Raw genomic sequence first — 12472 nt, 5'->3', positions numbered from 1 at the left:
CTGGCTCCAGCCTGTGATGGTCTTAGTTTTTTCTAGGACAGGCATTGCTGGAGACTGCTGTCGTGGGGCACTCCTTTCAGGGGTGGTGAGAAATTCTCTTTCACGAGTAGCATAGGAAAAGAAAAATTCCAAGTTTCATCCCAGCAAAACGCAGCAGGGTCCTCTTGTCTCATGTCTGGTGATGAAGCGCCCGCCTTACAGACTAGCTGTTTCCTGCGAGGATTCCAAGTGCCACTGGGTTGGAAAAGTGCCAGGGACTGCTAGGCCACAGGCTCGGTGGGGGCCAGCGGAGTTCTAGGGCACAGAATCCCCAAGCTAGAAATAAGTGCCAACTTAATTAAACTGCTGATCCAAACTCATCAGAGAGCGAGTCTCAAAATCATGGGAAAAGGGAGGGCAAAAAGACGCTGCCAGAATTTTAATAATAAAGGTAATTAAAGTAATGAAGCACCTTTTGCGTCTTTCCCCTGTGATTTTTAAAGCTCAGTTCAGGATCAGTGGCTCATTAAGGGTGTCACTGAGCTCCAGCAATTCTGATATTGCTGCTTAGAATTATGCCACTTTCTCACAGATTATTCCTGTCTCACGGGTGCGAGGTTATTAATACTGGGGTGACAAAAGAAGCACAGTCTGAAGATGCAGGTACCCTACGGGACAGCAGCAGACAAGGTAGTTGGAATTTGACCTTTGTGGAATGAAGTGTGGTCGCAAGTCTTTTGATGTCATGTTGCCTGATGGATTTTTAATTACCTGGGGTGAGGTTAGAGGCCAGGTACCACAGAAGTGTCTACTGAGACACCCCTGTGCTCCCAAGGCATTTACTGGTTAAGTCTATTCCCTTCTAGTTGGGAAGCCAGCAAATTTTGCTAAGTTCTGGTTCTGAACGTGATTTTAAAAGGGGAAAATTTCAACCAACCCCTAAATTTCTGCCCCCCCCGCCCTTTATCACGGCAGCCTCCATTGCTGTGGCTGCCACCGTGAGGCACTCCTGCGAGCGCTGATGGGAAGCCCTTTCTCACCCGTAACAGAGCCCTCGCTGCGGTGCCCCAGCGCCAAATTCTCCATTTGGGGAACCCCAGGAGCTCCCTGAACCCTTCTGTGCACGCACACAAGCAGGTCCCAACCAAGGCTCATGCCTGACGCTGATTTCTGCAGCTTCTGCAGAATGTGAAAAGATTTGGGTAGTTGCAAAAAAGCTTTCTGCGTGGGAGTGGCTGTGCGGCAGCTCCAGCTGATCAGACATCACCTCGTGAAGGCTGTGCACGTACTGGGATGCTAAGAATGTAATTAAGAAACAGAAAGGGAAGCAAGAGCAGTTCTTGGGCCCTTGAGCCGGGCCTGAAATTCCTTGGTTGAAATGGTCTGAAGGTGCAACGATGGGGGAATTGGAGCCACGAGCCATTTCATTGAGGGAAGTTCCAAACCGTGCACGCAACCATGAATTGTTGCTGTGGCCACCTTCTCAGTGCCTGACATTTGTGTCTTGTTCTCTCTCCTGGCAGCTCAGGAATCCTGGACCGATCCCTCTGCTGTAAGAGGAGGCCATCAAAAGAAAAAGGTAAGCTTTCAGCCGCAGTGTGTGTTGGTTGTTTTTTAGTCAGGGAGCTCCATGCAACAGATATGTTCTTATAAATGCTCCCTGTCACACTCAGCAGGTCTCGGTCTGTCTACTTCGGCATTCCATATCTAACTAGGGCTGGAGTTTAAGTCATCTTGGCCCTTTGCCATCCAAACTCGCGTGCCGTTCTCCAGGGTGGCCGTTGCGTGACGCGTTTATCATCTGTGATGCTGCTTCCCAGGCTGACTGCAGTTCACTCATTGCTAGAAATAGGGATTTCATCTTATCCCCTTGCCCGCATGGTTTGTTTTTTTTTTTTTGGATAGAGGCTGGGGAGATCCTGCTCATCCACGCCTGACAGTTGGGGGCAGCATTTCCCCTCACCAGATGTTCACACCAGCTGATAAGGCACTTCTGCTGAAAGAAGCTGGGAAAGGTGTAGCTGTGAGCTGCCTGCCACGCAGAGGTTGCACTGGAGGACCTGCGAGCTGAGCATTTTTGCAACAAATGCTCTCAGTACCCCATTTCTATCACCGCTGCCCCCTGGCAGGTGTGACGAGAAGCTTCTTTGGCACCATTCCCACCCCCCTGCTCCTCTTCTTTTAGCTTGGAACAGACTTCTCGCCCTTTTTCTGGCAGCGTAGCTGGGAACCTGCTTCAGGCTGTGCTCACTACAACAGGATTAGCCTCTTGTTAAAGCCATCTCCTTTTGATCTAGCCCCGTCGGAGCGAATCTATCCTGACTCCCTGGCTTAGCAGGGGCACGGTGAAGTGTTTGCAAGAGGATTCTCCCCCCATGTCGTGGGATTTTCCCCAACACTTGCTCTGTTGGACACTTTACTGCTGCTAATCTCTACATTCAGGACTCGTGCCGTCGCAGAGCCAAGGCGGCTTTCTGAGGACCGGTGCTTTCAGGGGCAACGGATCTGTTTGATTGAACAATTCCCGAGGAGTTTTCTTGCTGTCTCTTTGACTGTTCATCTGGGATGCGAAAGGAAGGGCCCCATGTGGGTCAGGGGGCTGAAAGAACAGGGATGTGTTACACATCATCTTGAGAACTGGGCGTTCTGCAATTTAGAAAGGAAGTTGAATGTGACTGCGGAGAGTGTAACCAACTCTCTTTCCTTGGACTTGGCTTGCTTGATTATTTATTTACTTTTTTCCTTTTCTTTCTTTTTGCTGACAGCTGCCTGATAAATTTACTCCTCCAGCCCCTATCACAGCTCCAGTAATGAGCCTGCCCGCTGAACCGCAGGGGATCCATCCACAGCTGTCCAGGGTGCAGGAGTCTGGCCAGTCACCCCCAGGAGCACCCAAGGAAGGCACCCTGCAGGTACCCAGAGAAAATGGGGCGTTCCACAGCCACCACCTCCTTGTCAAGTAGAAAAACAGCTAAACTTTTGAGATTCTTATTACTTGGCAGCTGCAGGGCTTATGTTGCTCCCTAGCCCTTATAAGACATCTCTGCCTGAATGTTAGAGGAATTGCCAGGGTGGAAAATGATACCTGGGTACAGATGGGAGAGAGGGAGGGAGGCTGTCAGCCTGCTGGGAGCTGGGAATTCACAGAGACCTAAAGCTCTACCACAATGTGAAGGTGATAATCTAACTCTGTGCTTCCAGGTGTTCTCTGGGTTTGCCAAGGGGTGAAATTTCTTTCTGTTCATAGTTGCAGGAGGGGAATCAACCTGCTCCAGCCTTTCATGCCCCTGTTGCATTCATTCAGCTGCTTCTCTCTCTTCTTCTTCTCAGTATCAGCAGCTGCCTGTGGAGAAGGTTGAGAGGAAGGAGGTGCCCCCTGAGCACCAGGCTCTGAAGACCACATTTGAAGGGTTGGTGCAACGCTGCTCTGCTGTGGCCACTGATCCAGTAAGTCCTCCCTTCTCTGATCTTTGGCTTTTTTGCCCTCGTAGATGTTTGACTGGTGCTTCCTTCTTTTGGTTGGGAAAAGAGAGGAAGAGTCTCATCCCTATAACCAAGTTAATCTCCATCTGCCTCCTTCCCTTAGGCTTGTCCATCTCCTGGGAATTGAGATATATTCTCTAGCATTTATCCACTGCTTCATTGCCTCTCTGGAGCAATGGTTCTGTCCTCCTGGCTCTTTTCTCTGAGAAAAGTAGAAGAAATGACCCAACTAATTCAGCTTCCTTTTTCACTGCCTTGATCTGTAGATAGTTCCTGCAAAGCTGGTATTACCAGTATCCTCAGAGCTCAGAGGGGAAGGCTGAGATATCCTGACTGGAAGAGAAAGCCAGACAATCTTTCTGTCCAAGTCACTGTAATTCCTCCACCCTGGTCCCTAGAAAGCTGTTGCCATACATGTCACGTTGCCTGAATGTATCAGGCCAGACTGTCTGGAAGCGGAAGAGCAGTGCTTGCAGCATCATGTTAGGTTTTTAAGTCTTCCCGGAGCTTGGGGGCACCATGAAGCCTTCCAGAATACCTCTGCTTAGTGGTTGTTGGGATGAGCACTGAGCCCAAACTGCAGTCCCAGAGTCAGACAACTTGTGTGTAGCAGCAGCTCCCACCAGAGCTTCTGTACTCAGGCCCTCTCCTTGGCGGTTACCTAGAGTGGGAAGGATATTCTCCCTTTTCCTTAAGGAGACCAGGAAGAAGCTGTTGCTTGGGTCAGGCAGGGTGAAGCGGTCTGAATGCCCCATGGGTCAACTAGTGGATGTTTTTCAAGCTTTGGAGGTAGCACTCTGTCCTGTGGTTTTCAAGCACTGGCAGAAGGGAGGAACGCTTGGGCCAGGAGATGGGAAAAGGGGGTAAATCCAGCTTCTTGTCTTGGGGAGAGAACATATATGTAATGTTTGAGAACGTATATGTCATGTTCATGTATAAGTGCACAGTGAGGGCACGGTGGGCGGGTAGCACAGTCCCTGCCTGGCAGAGGCTGAGATGCAGCTGAATTGTCAGGTGCTGTGGGAAGAGCAGAGGAGGGGAGGGACTGAGCGAGAGCAACGTGGTTCTGGGAGAGGTGGCTTTGATGCTCTGGCAGAGCTAGCCATACCTGTTTCACTTCAGAAAACCCGACGGAAGCTGGAGGATGCACTGCAGCGGCTGGAGTGCTTGTATGAGAAGCTCCGGGAGCAGGCGGTAAGTAGATGCCACCGTTCCCTGTGGTCCAGCCAGGTTCCTGATCCCACCTTTGCACTGGGTTGTGGTCCCAGTGTTATCAACACATACCCTCTTGAGAAAGCTAGGGGAGGGCCAGGCTTTATAACCCACCTTGAATCCATCCAGCCTTATCTCATCTTCCTTAATCTTGGCCCAGACATAGTGTAAGGAAAAGCTGGGGAGGTGTTCGGGGGGGTCATTTTGCCCCCAAGAAGTATACTGGCCTATAGACAGGTTCCAGACTGGAATGGGCAATTGGGGGTAGTTTTAAAATGTGAATTTAGTGTAACCTCTGGCTTGGAAACCTCTGAAACGGCTGATGCCAATTGCTGGAGGGATAGCTATCAAGGGAAGAATCCTTTTAACACACACCTTTCTCCTGAGTGTCCGTATTAGGCCTGAACAGAGACAGGATTCTGTGCTAATGGACCTTTGACCTCCTCAAATACATCAGATATTCAATTAACGCTGAAATGTCATTATTTGGGATCTGCATTCACTGCAGTCCAGTCTGGGTATTAGATTAATGTTTGTTTTGGCCTGGGAAACAGAAGGAAGGAGCACGGTATCCTTCCTGCTGGTGCTTGACTGTGTAGGTGCAGTTTGGTGAGGATGAGGTGGATAAGAGGAACTGGAGAAGAGGAGGGAAGGGTTTGGAGGGAAGCGGGGGGCTGTGTTACAGTTCTGAGCACGCTGACTCATTTCTGCTCCCTCCCCACAGCTCTCTCCAGCCATCCTCATGGGTCTCCATGAAATTGCCCGCTGCATCGAGGCTAGGAACTACCAGCAGGGTCTCCTGGTTCACACCCAGGTGGTGAGCAGCAGCAGTTTCAGTGAGGTCTCTGGTTTCATGCCCATCCTGAAGGTCCTCATGACCATTGCTGGCAAGCTGAATGTGTAAAGTGTGGAGCAGCTGGAACAGTGCACAACGAGAACTGGTGGACTCCCTCACCTCTTGTTGTGCAGCAGGTTGTGGACTCTCCTTCTGATTCTGGAGAAGTAAGTCTGTGCCAGTGCCTGGAACTGTGCTGGCCCCATCCGCTCTCCAGATGACCAACTGGGGCCTGGGACTCCTTGGAGACTGTTCTTACTCTCTCTTCTTTTTTCACTAGTCTGAGGCTGCTTCCCAGCCCGGGGATCACAATTTCAGGCTGTCCAGGTTGCACAGAGATCCTCCCTCTTCCTTGTTTCCCTGGCACAAAGGGGGAATTCCTTCCTGCCGAGGCTGACGTTGCTTGTTTGGTTTTTTATTTTTAGAAGACAAACAGGGCTGTGGCACCTGCAGTGCCACCTGGCAGAAGAGCCTCAGGCTCCATTCCCTTCTGCAGTATAAACTGCCTGAGTGATGGCTGGGCTCCCTTGGGACCTAACGCTGGGGTGTCCCCGCTCCCTTGGGCTGCAGTGAGGATCTCTCCTCTGGTTCCTCCTTTCTCTTCATTCTCAGCCTTGGCTCATCCTCTCACCCCTCTGTACCCATATCCTGCTACAATTAGGGCTAATACCAGCTTGCTCTGGGCTAGCTGGGGTTCTCTCTCTCTTCTTCACCTGAGTCTCCCGTTTACCTTCTGTCTCCCCTCCCTTCTATCTTTTCCCCCCAGAAGCTGCAGGCTTGAGCCCTTTATGTTTCAGGCCCAGGGCTGGATCCCGCTTCTGTCTCCGGGCACTCTCCCATTCAGGAGTGCTCCCAGGTTGGACTGCTCTGTGCGCTCCAGAGCCCATCGCATTCTGGTTTTGGGCTAAAAGCCACCCTTGCTGGCTTCTGGCCTTTTTCTCTTCCTTTATGTTAGCACAGTTGGCCTTTTGCCCACTGGTGTTATCTAAAGGCTTCCTCCATCGGGCTTTTTGGACAGTCTAGGGGCTTTAAGAGCAGCAGGGATTTTTCAGGTCCCATAAAGAGTCCCCTCAAGCCACTCTGACCAGCCCGGGCTGGAGCAGGGGGAGACAGTTCAGTGCTCCGAGTGTGGTGCAATCGTTTTACCTACAAAGGTACACACAAAGGTGGTTCTCCAAGGCCCCTTGGCACTATGGTGGTAGGAATATGCTGCAGGAGGTGATGCCGTCAGGTCTCAAGGACATGGCTGCGCTGAGGTTTTTCATCACTGTGGAACTTCCTCTGGGGTAAAATAGATGAATGAAGCGTATCTGTCCTGGGGAAGAAGGCTGGGTGGGAAGGCAGGTAGGATTTTAGGGCACATCTCTGTGTGTGTGTGTATCTTTCCCTCTTTTCCTCTGTCCTTGCCTTCCTCTCCCTCTCACCCCCTTCTGTGCTAACTGGGCAGCGTAATGGTTGGGCCCCAGGTGGGAGCAAGGCTTCTTCCCAACATCTGGCTGCAGCCAGCCCCTGCTTCCTCCGCTTTCTGCTTGAGCGACAATGCCGTTGTGGGGCTGTGGCTCAGTGACTTACACAAATCAGGAGATTTGCTCCGCCAGGAGACCTAGGAGAGGAGAAGAATCCGAGAAGGGAGGGAGAGGACACGACTCATTCTCTCCTTTCCAGGTCAAAGTGCCTCCTTGTTGCTGCTGTGTTGTTTCTATTGCTGCGGTTTGATGCACTGAGAGATTACAGAACAGTAAAATAAAAGCTGTGTTTTGTGATGCTGCTGGCTTTTTTCATAGGTTTGTCACCTCTGTCTCCAGTGGACTTGCCCCAGTCTGCAGGGTCACCCACTGAGAGCTGAGTTCCCAGCTTTGGTGACGTGGCGGGGGATGACAGTTGAGAACTGTATGGGGCAAACCAGATCCTGAGCTCTGCTGGTGCGGGGCAGTAGCCATCCTGGTGCGGGGCAGTAGCCATCCTGGTGTGGGGCAGTAGCCATCCTGGTGTGGGGCAGTAGCCATCCTGGTGTGGTGAGACCTCAGACCTTACTCCATAAGGCTGCAGCGTTGGAGAGCCGATCTTCTCCAGATCGCCTGCCTCAGTTGTGACTCTTCATCTGCATCAGACACAAGAAGGTCCCTGGGATGGCTGAGGTTCTCCTGGGGAATCACAGCAGTGTTGGAGGTTTTACACTTGACTTCAGGAGCTGGAAGGATGTCAGTAAGTAAAACAGAGTGCCCTTGATGAGATCCTCTCCTGCTGTAAATCAACATTACACCACTGAAGCCATGCGATGCCACTTAAACTAGGATGAGAGAATTGGGATTATTAAGCCTGGAGAAGAGAAGGCTCCGGGGAGACCTTAGAGCCCCTTCCAGTCCCTAAAGGGGCTACAGGAGAGATGGGGAGGGGCTCTTGATCAGGGAGTGCAGCGACAGGACAAGGGGTAACGCTTTTAAACTGGAAGAGGGGAGATTTAGATGAGATATCAGGAAGAAATTCTTTCCTGTGAGGGTGGTGAGACACTGGAACAGGTTGCCCAGAGAAGCTGTGGCTGCCCCATCCCTGGAGGGGTTCAAGGCCAGGCTGGATGGGGCTTTGAGCAACCTGGTCTGGTGGGAGGTGTCCCTGCCCACGGCAGTGGGGTTGGATCTCGGTGGTCTTTAAGGTCCCTTCCACCTCTAACCATCCTATGATTCTATGAGGATCTGGCTTGTGTGAAAATCAGATTTATACCATTGGAATGTCAGTTCTTCCCATTAGTTAATAACATCTGAATCTTTTGACTGATTTCATTTAAGCTTTTAAGGCGGTAAGAAGGGCGAAGTGAAAACATCGATACTGAGATGAGGAGGGGAATCAAATCAGCTTCTGCAAAAAGGCTGATGTAATCTCAAAAAATTAGTGTTTTCTTTTTGCTGTCAGCTGTCTAGCTAGCGTGTCTGTACAGGCCAGTCTGTCAGCACGCGTGAAAATCTGAAATATGAAGGAATGTATTACCTGGCTTTGGTTGGAGGACTTGGGAGGAAGTAAAGATTGACAACGATGGTTGGGATGGGGAAGATTTGAAGGGCTGTTGCTGGGAAGGGACCAGGGTTTATTAGAGTTTTGGGGTGTTACTCTCACATCCCACACGTTTGGGGAAAACCAGCCTTTGTTAGTTCTGCTTCTGGCGGGGGCAAACACCGAGGGTAAGGGAGTCTTGCAGAGCTTTTGCAGCCCGGTCTAGGAGCAGTTGGCAACCAGTCTGGCCTCCCAGCTGTCCCCCATCAGGGAGGTGCAAGCTGATTTGCAGAGGCAGCGCTGGTGTGATGACCCCAGGTAGCCCCAGAGGCATAGATTTGCTTAACGAGTATATAAGGAAAGTCCTGGTTTTCCGAGATCTTTTAACAAGCCTGGTATTTCTTAGATTCTGCCTTTCTGGATCCAGTGATAGTACCCTGTGTGGGCTCTCTCTTTAACTCAGGCCACTTGCACCACTGAGAAATAAGCATGGATTCTCCATGAATTTCTTCTTGCCCATTTGTCCCGCCGTTGCTCAGTTTTCCTTTGGGTTTACCCCAGGGAGCATTATCCCTAAAACTCTTGGAAGGGAAATCTGGGGGGGAGCGAGGTGACCCGCTCCGAGGTCTTTGAGAGACTTGTGGAAGCCCCATCTCCATGGCCCTGGTGTGGGGAATGTCCTCGCGAGTCCTAGTGGAAGGTGCTCCTCCATTAAGAGCACTGTCTCTCCTGGCTGGCAACAATTTCTGCTCTACGGGCAAGCGGCTCCTCGGCGTTTCCTCCTCCCGTGTTGGGCACATGCAACCACAGCATCCCTGAGAGAGAGAGAGAAAGCCCTTTCTGTTGGGTGAGAAGGTCTTTGGGGTTGACAAAGAGTTGGAGGGGGGTGGAGGGAGGAGGTAGGAAAAGGATCCCTGGGCACAGAGAACAGAGCTCTAATCCTGTGGCAGATAACATCATGTCTGCAGGCTGAGGCTTGTGTGTGTGTTTGGGGGAGCTGGAGGGGCAGAGATTGTTAGGCAGTATTTGTTTGTAAAGCCACTTGCTCTGAAGATAATGCTTGCACTAACTTCTATTGAGGGAGCAGTGTGAGTCCCCACAAAGTCCTTTCCCAAAGTGTCTTTGAAGCCAAGAACCCATTGAAAGGAAGAAAGGCCCGGAGAGGGGATTAGTTTGTTCAGCAGCTGTGAATTTCAGTGGGAGGCTGATGAACTCCAAAGTCTTTGTTGAGATGGTTTTTGTAAGGAGCCCTGCTGGAGGGAGAGACCCACACGGGGGCCGCGGCCCTTAGACAAGAAGGAATCCGAAGCGGCGGGGAGCTGTAAACGGGCCACAAGGACTTTTCCCAAACACTTTTCGGAAAAAGGTGTTGTGAAGAGAGCGGAGGGGGATTAGCATGTGAAATGACACTTTCCATTGACTCCACAGAGGGGAGGGGAAAAAGGGCCGGCTGGCTGATTTATTAGCATTTTGTTCCCTTCTCTATTCTGCTCCCCTCCTCCCCGAGCCCTCTAAAGAGCTCTGGATTGGAAAAGGGAGCCGGGAAAAGAGGGGGGGATGTTGGGGGGGGGGGGGTGGAGGGGAACTGCCTGTTTGTGTGTCATCTGGGCGAAGGTGACCACCTGGGAAGCTGAATGTAAATATTTCTCCTCTGAGGAATGCGCCTTCATTAAACCCGAAATGAATACATGGAAGCATCCAATCCCCCCGCACAATGGCAGCCACTGCCTTTACAGCTCGGGGGGCTCCTTGTGCCGGGGAGGGGGGGACCCCTCCGGCCCCGACCTGCTGCTGAGGTCAGCACATTTTGCAGCTGCGATGTCGCCGGTTTTCTCCCAGGAAAAAAAAAAAAGCAGGCGGTGGCGGTGGGGCTGGGGGCTTGTAACGCTCCCCCCCACGTCCCCTTCACCAACAGGAGTCAGAACCCATGGCCTTCGTGGGGCAACAGTGTGGGGCAATAACAGCAGCAGGGGAGGGATGGGGTAGCACAGGCTGAGGAGGGGGAGGAAATGGGAAAGAGCTTCCATATCTTCTCCTTTCCTTAGGTTTCCAGCTGGCTGTGGAATGGGGGGCACCAGAGGGACAAGGGGGTACAAGGTGTCCTCTCTGCCCTGCGGTGGTCCTCATCCAGCCCATGATGGAGCTTTCCCTGCTGGTGGCTCTCGCCACCTCTTTGCTTTCCTGCGCAAGGGTGCGTTCCCACCACAGGGAGATGGAGGAACTGCTGATGGAGGTGCAGGGGAGACCGAGGGCAGGGTCACTGCAGGAATAAGAACCTTTGTGCAAACCGCTGCTGGTTTGTGTGTGAGGTGGAAGTGTTTCAGGTTTCCCCGAGAATGGGCCAATAATGTTTCTTGCCATTTTTGAAGGGCCAGCTTCTTGCTTGGTGTGAGCACTCTTCCCCTGGTGAGACCCCAGCTTGCCCTGGGTCCAAATTACCACCCCAACGGAGTAGTCCTTGGACCGTGGGGGTATTTGATAACTAAGGGACACATCCAGACTGCTGAGTCTCTTTAACGTATCATCTCTGAAGAGGGCACCTAGGCCCCCGTCTTCCCCCTTCCCACCCCCTTTCCTGCAGTTGGATGAAAGCTCGAGGAGCCCTCAGGCCCTTTCCCCTCCTGGTAGGGACCAAGGTTGTGCTGCATGGAGGGAACTGGTCAGCCCTCCTGCTCGACAGATGGGTAAGCGGCTGGGTTTTAGTCTCCAGAACTGCACCTACATCCATCCACCCACCCAACTGGATGACAAAACCCCCACCCAACTACTTAGACACAACAGCATTTTGCAAGCACTTGGCTACTGATTTATTGCATTGGCTATTGGTTTACAAATCTTGGCTACGAGGCGGGTCTAACGGCCAGTAACTTAGCTCTGCTGGCTTCTCGTCTGGCTAAAGGCCACTTCAAACACCGAAGGAAACCTCACAGCCCGGGGGGGAGGTCACCGTGGTGGCGCAGTGAACTTCCCCAGGTCCTGGAGCTGATGGCTTCTTTCCCCCCAACCCCTTACCCCAACCACAACGAGGGGACAGGGACGCATCGACCCGACCTTCCCGCTGCTTGCTTAGCCTATAGAATATATACAACAAGCGGGAGAGGACAAACTGTTTCTGTATACATCACAGTAACTGTGCAATAAATTAAACTTCAAAGTGCTTCACTTTCCTATTTACAACAGCATTAAATAGTAACTGACGTTGTTTTCTCAGGCTAGGAGGAAGTATTTAGTTAGTTAGCTGGCGGGGTAAGAGTGCTTGGCAAGGACACCGGGAGGTGGGGAACGGGCTCGGCTGGCACCTCCTCTCTGGGAGAGATTTGGGGGGAAAAAGGGACCAGAGAAGCATGAGGGCATATTTATAGCATCATTCAATCAGGGGCTTGGGCAGGGATGCTGGGGTGAGAAGGGAGACCGGACCTGGAGGCTTAGAAGATATGGAGAAAGGGTGTAAAAAGCAAGTGGTGGGACTTCTCTTTTGGGCAGTGGTTTAATGGGCAGGTCGAGCAGCAGCTTCAGTTTTGCTGCTGTTGTCTCCAATGCAAAGCAAAGCGCTTGGAGAGCTCAGCAAAGCTGTCAAAGGACGGGAAGCGGCGCTGCAGGCCTCCCGGAGCCTGGCTTGCTGCTGGAAGGAGTTGTGTGCCTTTCCTATTCCCTTAGAGTGTGGAGCTTAATAAAAGACAGTAACAACTTTATTTTAGTGCTTCTATTTCTTTTAGGGCACCAGAAGCCTCGTCTGTTTTAGGGATTACCGCTCTGGTGGTGCTATCTCAGCTTCCTTATGCTTTCCCAAGCGTTGATCTTGCTTTCTCAAAAGCCCAGAGCGGGTGATTTTTGGGGGAACAGACAAGCTGAAAAGGGGAGACCACCTGTGTCTTCGGCCATAAAAACCCACAGTCACTGGATAGAGTGACTCTGAGTGGAAGGGACCAAATCTCATCTTGCTTTTGTCAACGCTTGAGGGTCTTCCCAGAAGTC

At 51.7% G+C, this 12472-nt stretch overlaps 1 protein-coding gene across 1 annotated transcript in view; it reads left to right on the top strand.

The window, feature by feature from the left end:
- Positions 1–7271, top strand: part of SEC31B (SEC31 homolog B, COPII coat complex component) — a 32393-nt gene extending 25122 nt beyond the window's left edge. Inside the window, exons 22-26 of the mRNA XM_074155045.1 lie at positions 1503–1558; positions 2745–2891; positions 3310–3426; positions 4585–4656; positions 5399–7271. Of these exons, the coding sequence (XP_074011146.1) occupies positions 1503–1558; positions 2745–2891; positions 3310–3426; positions 4585–4656; positions 5399–5578 (572 nt within the window). The 3' untranslated portion in view covers positions 5579–7271. The remainder of the gene's footprint in view (positions 1–1502; positions 1559–2744; positions 2892–3309; positions 3427–4584; positions 4657–5398) is intronic.
- The last annotated feature ends 5201 nt before the right edge of the window (positions 7272–12472 follow it).

The sequence above is a fragment of the Numenius arquata genome, chromosome 10 (assembly GCF_964106895.1).
Source record: "Numenius arquata chromosome 10, bNumArq3.hap1.1, whole genome shotgun sequence".
NCBI lineage: Eukaryota > Metazoa > Chordata > Aves > Charadriiformes > Scolopacidae > Numenius > Numenius arquata.
This window is presented reverse-complemented; position numbering and strand designations above follow the sequence as displayed.